Source organism: Abramis brama (assembly GCF_963993115.1).
Source record: "Abramis brama genome assembly, chromosome: 9".
In the NCBI taxonomy this organism is placed as follows: Eukaryota; Metazoa; Chordata; class Actinopteri; order Cypriniformes; family Leuciscidae; genus Abramis; species Abramis brama.
Genome location: NC_139971.1, coordinates 7782253 through 7791311, shown reverse-complemented (window position 1 = coordinate 7791311; position 9059 = coordinate 7782253). Strand labels below are relative to the sequence as shown.

The following is a 9059-nucleotide window of genomic DNA, read 5'->3' as shown; positions in this document are numbered from 1 at the left end:
AAGTTTTATGTCCCGGGGGAACCTATAAAATCCCTTTCCTCATTAAGTAGTATTAGCAGTTAAGACATCATTGCAAGGTGGCTTTAATTACTTTTTGACATTAATAACTTGAGACTGGATGCAGATTTGTTGTTGATGGGCTAAATTTATATGATCGTAAACACCTGCATACATGGGCCTTGTTTTCTTCTTCAGGTTGAATGAAAGTGAGAAACTCATCGACCAAAATTTTCATTGAGGCATCAGCAGTTTTAATTTTATTGAGTGACTTCACTTCAGATCCGACATCTGATTAATTCGTTTTTATACTCCAAGGATGCTAATAAGGTCATTGTTGTTTTGTAGACACAACTAGTTTTTGGACATAATATTTAAAAAGCACTGAAATTATAAATCAAATAAAACCAAATTTTGAGGGGAAAAAAAATCATTAAATAAATAAATAAATAAATAAAACTAATTAGTGTGAGTTAAGGAATGTGAGTTAAATACATACTAATATGGTCAGATATATGTTCCTTGCATTCTAATGCTTTGTGCTCATTTCTATATCAGTTCATAAGTATTAACACAACACAAGCAATATCTTCAGGCTAAAAATGCACACTGTGATATTCCATAGTCTACATCATAGGGCTGTACTGACACCTAGTGGACAGTATGTTTAATATGATCATTATTTTGTGTTTTATAATTCAGCAACATATTGCTCAGAAGAGTGTATACAGTTATTGCAAAGGCATTGATTTTATTTTTCTTTGAATATATTTGCTATTTATGGATACTAACCTCCTGTTATCAATTCACTCATATTTACTCACCAATCCAAAACTCAATTGTTAAATAAACAACTATTGTCCTCATTGTTATGTGGTAATTCAGAGCTATTGATCATTCTTGACAATCAGTTTGCCCAATATACAAATGTGTGATTGTGTGTGATGTAATGTACCTATGTTTCTCAAATGCGTCCTACTTGCCTCTTTGTCTATTTATAACAGCTGAACACAGGAGAGGTATTTACAAGTGAACACACACACACTGAAGTGAACACACACACACACGGAGCAGTGGGCAGCCAGTGTGGCACCCGGGGAGCGACTGGGGGTTAGGTGCCTTGCTCAAGGACACCTCAGTCATGTCCTGTCGGTATTGAGAATCGAACCCGCAACCTTCAGGTTATCAGACTGACCCTCTAACCATTAGGGCCACGACTTTAAAGAAACACAAGTTGTGCCAGCTTCATCAGGGGAGCCAGGGGTAAGTGAGGCTGACCTGTATTTATGCTTGACACCCTTAACAATGACAAATACGTCTATGAGTGTTACTGCTCTCTCTCAGTGAAGAATAATTGTGCACATGTATTGTCATAACAATGGGTAAAACTGTTTACTGTTTTAAATTCAAAGGTTGTCTGATGCAGTGTTTGAAGGTGCATGGTTATTCTAAACAGTTTTCTTAGGCGTTCTGCTATTGTTTTATGGTCAAATAGCTCAAATGTTTAGGTTGTGCCCACTCTTCTGGAAAGCGTCTGATATGTAAATATTTATTTGGTATTGTCTAAGAATTGTTTTTTCATGTGGTCTTATGTTGTGTCTAGTCTTGAAAGACAAGTCAATAATAGTCTAGACAGTAGCAACACTGGAACATTTCAGAAACTTGTTTACTTTCAGCGTCTATTCCCTTGTCTCATTTCAGAGTCTTATTTTCAAACACAAGAATGGTAAGCTTCAAGTTTTAAAGTTGTCATACACTGTGTTATGCCATGTTATGTATTAAACAATGCAAGTACAATAATGTGGTTATCTTGTTGGCCACAAATACATGTTTTGGATTGTCACCTCCAGGGCAAGAATAGGACCACCAGCTCTGGTCTTCATGCACACTGTGAAAAATGTCATAACCAGCACTGCACGATTCCTTTAGACATCTCAACGTCATGTGTCTTCATTTCCTGCCGGCTGAAATGCGGTGCAGCCTTCCATCTTTGTAAAGAGGATGAGCATCGTCTTCTCTGCCCTATGGAAATTGTACACTGCCTCAACTCTGGCTATGGCTGTCCCATGACCATGACTCGTCAAAAAATTGCCCATCACCTAGAAGTGTGTCCTGCCAGTGTGATCACTTGTACCCTGGAATGGAACCGGTGGCCTGTGAACGAGACCGATACCACCTTCTACAGAAATGCCGTCCAGGATCCAAACTGCATGAGTCAGTTAGACCTTGCTATGGCCCTTAGAGATCAGAAGCTTTTGTTTAGCTCAATTCAGATGAAGACACTCTTCCCTGAGTTGATAGACAAGATGGAGGAGCCTGAAGTTCAACTGGATGGAGCTGTTGGAGGTGTTGATCCAGAGCACTGGGAGTCTCCGAACTTACACCCGGAGGAAATGTTGGAGAATAGTCTTAATGGGGAAGAAGGACAAGAACTAACCCAAGAGGAGAGGCTGGCCCTTGCTAAGAGTAAAGATGTGGCCTGCTTGGATAATTATGGGATGTGGGAGAGAATGTTTGAGAAGGAGAAGGAAGGATGCAAGCAAACTGTGAAGAATTTAGATGATAAAAGTTGTCCGATTAAGGATAAGGAAGACCCAAAAGTGACCCCTCAGAATTCCCACGATGACATTTCCAGAACAGGTTTAGCTCCTTGGCAAGATGGCGTTCTTGAGAGACTCGGTAAAGAAGTCAACGTGGCCGAGTATAACATGTATCTGGTGCACAACGGAAGCATGCTTATCAACTTTGGTCAGCTGGCTGCTTGCACACCTAAAGAGAAAGATTTTGTTTATGGTAATTTAGAGCCCATTGAAGTTCAAACCATACACTCTTTCAACTTTCCAACCAGCTACAGAGCCAAGCGTAGCCACCTCAAGGATCCATCAAAGATGGTTAAGAAGACACACCAGAATGTGGACACATCTGATTTAGGCATTGGTATTGAAGAGCTCCCAAAGGCGAATGAGATAGAGGCAACACTGCTGTGTGCACTAGAAAGAGAATTAAAAGGCCATCAGATATGCGAGTCTGTTGGAATTGATGGGCTATATGTTGACTATGGCACCCAGACCTATGACTTTCATTCTGCTCCATTCAAAAGTGATGCATCTTTAGCCGATGTTGTTGAGGACCAGCCGCAAAACCTACATGTGCAGATTCAGACCGAATGTGTGACTAGGAGACACAACAAATCCTGCTCAGCCTTTACGTACCTGTGCTGTCATGCCTTCAGGCGTGATGAATACCCCTGGCATTTTAAGAACGTGCATGGAGACATTCAGTCATGTCTTACAGGCTGGTTTTTACAGCGGTGCCCACTGGCTTACCTTGGTTGCACCTTCAGCCAGAAGAAATTTCGACCATCTAAATATCAGGCTACAGTGAGCTATGACACAGATCTTAGCACTTTCATCTTACAACCAGAGGTGACACCGTCACTTTACAAAGGAGTAAGAATCGCTAACAGTGAACGCAAACGAGCAAGGAATTTAGATTCTCTGAGCAGACTTCCTTTTGAGCTTTTACAACACATTGTGAGTTACCTGGATAGTGTGTCTTTGGGTCGTCTATCTCAAGTTTCCGAGTTAATGAGGGAGGTGTGCAGCACTGTACTTCAGCAAAAGGGTATGGTGTGCCTCAAATGGGAGAAAAAGACATACTCTCATGGTGGATTCACCTGGAGGGCCCGGAAAAAGGTAAATGCCTTGCTCATATCATCAGTCAAAACTCTTCAACTAATTCCTTGAAGAGTTCAAAAGCATAAAAAAAATCTTTAAGCTGCTTTACACCCAAATAAACCCAGCAAACAAAGAACGTTCCCCAAACATTAGTGCATGGTTCCGCTTTGGTTATTTCTTCCAAAACTTCCAAGTTCCAAACTTTCTAGGAATGTTCATTTTAGATTTTATTTTATAACCTCAAACTAAAGCATTGCTGGTATTGTGTGTGTGTGTGTGTGTGTAATAACCTAATAAGAACATATACACAACATTCTCTAATGGATATATTAAGGTTTTATTTATGATTCATGCACTGCATTCCAGTTCATGTGAGTTATAGCTTATTATGAAGTCATATTATTATCAATATTGTTTAATTTTGTATTATACATTCAATTATTCATAAAAAAGATTCCCATAAGTCTCAAAATCATGTGCACAGTCACAAACCAATATGAAAAAAAAAGAAAAAAATCTTTCCATCCCTGTCTAATTTTATTCCTGGAACATTAGCGGTGTTGCAGGGCACGATAAACATTCTAAGTACGTTGGTGCTCTGTTATCTATTCTCTGAAGCATGTGGGTCAGAGAGGGCGTACATGGGTCATTTTACTCTCTCTGGCTCCATGTCAGTCAGCTATACACTGGTAAAGGTTTGATTTTGGATGACAGGTGGTCACTCTCTCTCTCTTAGCTCATTGTTTTGGAAGCAATTGATCTCAGTGTTTAACCAGTAGGGGGTGTAACCTGCACTGTGGAAAGCCAATGAGAATAGCACTGTGGAATACTGATCACCAAATTGATACGTTCATAAAAGGCACTGGATAGATATATTTAGCCCTTGTAATTTCAATAAAAAAACAACATTACTTAAAGTGACAAACATTAATTTTTTTTACAGTACCATAGTTGTATCATTTAACATCTTTTGTGTGTGGGGAATGTTTTGCGTGAAAAGTATATATATAAAAATGCTAAAGTGTCGAAATATTTTTAAGACCATAGTTTTCAGTCATTACAAAGCCTTACTGAAATTGCACTGATTTATATGGGACCCTTCTCATCTCCATGTAGGTATGGGAGTTTAGCAGTGTGTTCTCTCCAGTGGATAAATGGTGCTTTGAAGACATGCCCTCTATGGCAGAGCACCTGAAGGTCTGTCCTTTCTATCAGAAGGAGATTCGAAGTGAACCTGTGGCATTACCCAGCATGACAGATCTCCAGGAGAGAAGAGGAGAGTTTCAGACTCTAGTCAATAGTGTCCTCACTACTGTCAAGGCACACAGAGAATAAGAGACGGCTGTGTGGCGCAAGCTGTGGATGTATAATATAAAAGCATGCTGCATGCACTGACCTAAAAAAAAAAATTCTAGATAAAATTGTTATAGTCAATTGTTATAGTCAAAGGGACAGTTCACACAAAAAAATCATTTTTTTTTTTTTTTTTTTAGTGGACTATCCAGACAGATCTTTGCTGACCTCTACTGGCAAAAAAAATAAATACACTGTCATAAAGGCTACAAAATAACCGTAATACTACAAATGCATTTACAGTGGGATAGTGAAAAAAGAATGTCTTTGGTTTGTCCTACATTCGTTTTAATGACAGGAGCACTCGAGTGTGTGTAAAATTAGATGTTAACATTTTACAAAAAGGTCTCATTTGTTAATATATCAACTAACATGAACTGACTATAAGCAATATAATTTTACAGCATGTATTAATCTTTGTTAATGTTGGTTAATAAAAATACAACTGGTCACTGTTTGTTCACAGTGCATTAACTAACATAAACAAATACAATTTTTGATTTAACAAATGCTGTAAAAGTACTATTTACTAGTAGTTCATGTAAACTAATGTAGTTGACTAACATTAACAAATGTGCTATTGTAAAGCTTAACCAATCTGATCATCTTTTTTTTTAGCATGATTTGAGAATCAGTAGAAAGGAATCACTTATTTGATTAGTGATCTTAAATATTTCTTCATTTTATGTTATAACTGTTTTTATTTATTTTTAGATACGTTTATTTTCATTATAAAGACATAAATTCCCATCATAAAGTTTATTCATCTCTTCCTCCATGCAGTGCTCTCATAATTTTAGGTGTTTTTCTCATTAGTCATATATGCTGTATTTTAGACACAGAAATATTTATATTTTTTTGCATTCCCCACATCCCCCAAAGTGACAGTCACATGAAAAAGCTTTGACTTGATTCACTTATGAAAACCAGTTAAAATACAAAGTTAATAAACAAATGTCTTTGTTTCAATACAATGAATATACAGTATTTATGAGTATGTTGCTAAATCTCTATTGCATGTCTGACACTTCCGGGTTGCGTAGTTTATTGATGACCTCTGACAGCATGCGGTTACATAGGGCAGCGTAGGGGTTCAGGATCACAGCCTGCTGCTTGGCAAACTCACTTCCTAGAGCCGCTGCTCTCTCAAAGTCCACCCGAGCCTCCTCATCACGACCAGACAACCTGAGAAGAAGCCCGTGCTGGACTAGAGCCTGGCAGGCCGATCGCCCAACGCCGCCGCTGAGAGTGATGGCACGCTCCAGATCTTCAACTGCACCTGAGATAGATTATAGATCAGTTAAGTGAGATTTCTTGCATGAAACCCCAAATTACCCCCTGGTTTCACAGACAAGGCTTAAGGCTAGTCCCAGACTAAAATGTTTGAGCTGTTTTAACTGAAAGCAACTTGCACTGACATATCTTAAAATATGTCAGTGCCATAGTTTTGTCTCAAGATGCACACCAGTAATGTTTTTTTCTAAGGCACGTTTATTAAAGCTACTTAAATGTCTCAAATGAATTAAGGCCTAATCCTGAATTAATCCAAAGCTATCTCACGACCAATTCATACGAGTGAGTAAAAGGTGGCTAATTCGTACAAATTTGTACGATATGTCTAAACCCCAGTGATGGGTAGGTTTAGTGGCGGGGTCAGGGGTAGGTCATTCGTACGAATTCATACAAATTGGGCAACTCGTAAAATATGTACGATTTAGAAAAAATTGTACGAGTGAGGTCGTATGAATGTTGTTCCAGACTTCTATGGCAGTGTACTATGAATTCGTACGACCTCATTCGTACGAAATTGTATGATATGTCTAAACCCCAGTGATGGGTAGGTTTAGGGGCGGGGTCATGGGTAGATCATTCGTACGAATTGGGCTACTCGTAAAATATGTACGATTTAGAAAAAATCGTACGAGTGAGGTCGTATGAATTTGTACGAATTAGCCACCTCGTAAAATTTGTACGAATTGCAATGAGATCAGGTTGGCTTAATCTAAGCCTTGTCTGTGAAACCAGGCCTAGATCTTTAATATGGAAGCTTACTTTTGCTTACTTCTGCCACAGAATAATTAATTAATAAAAAAGACAATTTACTTTTTATCTCACAATTCTGACTTTTTCCCCCTTGCAATTCTAAGTTTATATCATGCAAATCTGACTTTTACCCTCCATATTGTGAGATAAAAACAGAGAATTGCAAGATGTTAACCCCCATTTTATAAATAAAAGTCAAAATTGTGAAGGTAATTGTTGCAATTACTTTTTTATTACATGATGGAAATAAGCTTAAACATTTAAAAACCTTGGTCTTATTGGTGGGATTAGTATGCTAACACGTGAAACAATGTGTATCTGGCAATGTTTTATTATGTTGAAAGTTGTATGTATGGCTGCAGTTCTGAAACAAAATGTCTGGTTAGTGGTACTAAAAGGTCAAAAATAAAGGTTCCTAAAGGTTGTTATCGCAGCAATGCCATAGAAGAGCCATTTTTGGTTCCCCAAAGAACCTTTTAGTGAACAGTTCTTAAAAGAACCATTTTTTTCTTAGTGTGAAGAACATTTTAAAAATTTAAAGAACCTTTTGTGGAATGGAAAGTTTCCATGGATGTTAAATGATCTTTACAGATCCATCAATATCAATAAAGAACCTTTATTTTTAAGAGTGACTAAACATGATATAAACACATTTGGTGAAGCAACCAAGCCATTTTAGCTGTTTTTTACAAGTCTTTGAACTCTCATGACTCGCTTTTCACAAGACTCGAGCAAGTTTACTATGTCAGAAAAGCTATATGGATTTAGTTATGTGATGTGAATGTCATGATGTATTAGTTTACCAATCATGCACTGTACTATGAAAAGTGCTTTGAGGTCATAACATTGTCAAGTATTGTGCAAGTAATTGCATGAAAATAAGTCTTAATTCATTGATGCCTCTGTATGCTATTAATTATTTGTGTGAACAGCAATAAAAGTTGTTGTTTTACTGCCACTAGTGTACTGTACTTAAAATGTATTTCCTTGATGGTCTCTGAGTTTTTAAAGAAATGTAGAAATTAAAGTTGGAAAACTTTCCAGCCAATTCTGGGTGAGAGAGGAAGAGGCGTATCACCTTTCGTGTCTCCCTGCAGGCGTTTTGTCTGGGCTCGGTTGTTGTAGGCAGAAGCCCTTTGAGGAAGGATTCTGATGGCCTGGTTAAAATGCTGAAGAGAAGCGAGCAGGTCTCCAGACTCGGCAGCCGAAACTCCCTGCAGTTCCAGATCTTTCACCTGTCTCACTAGCTCTGGCTCAAAAGCACTGTCTATAGATAGAAATGAAAGAAATGCATAGAAGTGTTCACATTCAAACACATCTTTGTAGCATTTTGAAAGTGATTTATGTCTAAAAGTAAATCTATCTATCTATCTATCTATCTATCTATCTATCTAAATGTAACATTAAGTGAGAGACTTTTGTTTATCATTATTAGTCATTTATCCTCTGATTATGGATCTTCATCTTACCATCATCTATTAGATCATCTTCTTGATTTAATCCAGGAATATCTCCAAAAGGGCTGGTAGGGTTAAAGATGGCCTGTAAAACGGCTCTGTCATGAGCTGATGCCATTTCCTCCCAGTGAGTGGACCAAGATCCAAAATGAGAGGATTTTTATAGAAAAAGAGGAGTTCCCTGCAAAACACTTTCCAGCACTCCGCACTAGCCAATCAGAAGAGGGGGTGGAAGCAGGACTTTGAAATGGTCTGTGTTTGATTAAGTCTGTGGGATGTTAAGAATATAAAAGCCTGACATACATACTGCTCTGTCTAAGTCATTGTGTGTAGCACCTTCAGACTTTTCTACAAACTGGCAAGCTAAGAAAATTCTTTGTAAAACTGCATAGCCTACGACTTAAAGGGATAGTTCATCCAAAAATTAAAATTTGTCATCATTTATCTCTATTTATCAGTGGTCTTTAAAATCAAACTGATTATTTGCCGAGTTAATAAACACATTTATCCTATCCAGCAATATATTTTCTAA

General features: G+C 37.9%; 2 protein-coding genes across 2 annotated transcripts; one reads left to right on the top strand and one right to left on the bottom strand.

Annotated features, from left to right (window-relative positions):
- Nucleotides 1-1036: 1036 nt before the first annotated feature.
- Nucleotides 1037-5994, top strand: LOC311089685 (F-box only protein 40). Its single transcript, XM_084124583.1, has 4 exons — nt 1037-1260; nt 1699-1723; nt 1848-3692; nt 4791-5994. Exons 2-4 carry the CDS (start codon nt 1721-1723, stop codon nt 5007-5009), a joined length of 2067 nt encoding a protein of 688 aa, XP_083980709.1. The 5' UTR covers nt 1037-1260; nt 1699-1720; the 3' UTR covers nt 5010-5994.
- On the bottom strand, nt 5772-8687 carry ttc36 (tetratricopeptide repeat domain 36). The gene is made up of 3 exons (XM_084124584.1): nt 8540-8687; nt 8149-8337; nt 5772-6306 (listed from the first exon to the last, which is right to left on the bottom strand). Exons 1-3 carry the CDS (start codon nt 8643-8645, stop codon nt 6038-6040), a joined length of 564 nt encoding a protein of 187 aa, XP_083980710.1. The 5' UTR covers nt 8646-8687; the 3' UTR covers nt 5772-6037.
- Between the last annotated feature and the right edge of the window lie 372 nt (nt 8688-9059).

What these genes read in the sequence shown, in the direction of transcription:
- LOC311089685 (XM_084124583.1), top strand. An exon ending in CCTGGAGGGCCCGGAAAAAG is followed by an intron (nt 3,693 to 4,790) that starts GTAAATGCCTTG and finishes ATCTCCATGTAG; the next exon opens with GTATGGGAGTTTAGCAGTGT.
- ttc36 (XM_084124584.1), bottom strand. Translation starts at nt 8,645, where the DNA reads ATGGCATCAGCTCATGACAGAGCCGTTTTACAGGCCATCTTTAACCCT. An exon ending in AGATGATCTAATAGATGATG is followed by an intron (nt 8,338 to 8,539) that starts GTAAGATGAAGA and finishes TTCTATCTATAG; the next exon opens with ACAGTGCTTTTGAGCCAGAG. An exon ending in CCTGCAGGGAGACACGAAAG is followed by an intron (nt 6,307 to 8,148) that starts GTGATACGCCTC and finishes AATCTATCTCAG; the next exon opens with GTGCAGTTGAAGATCTGGAG.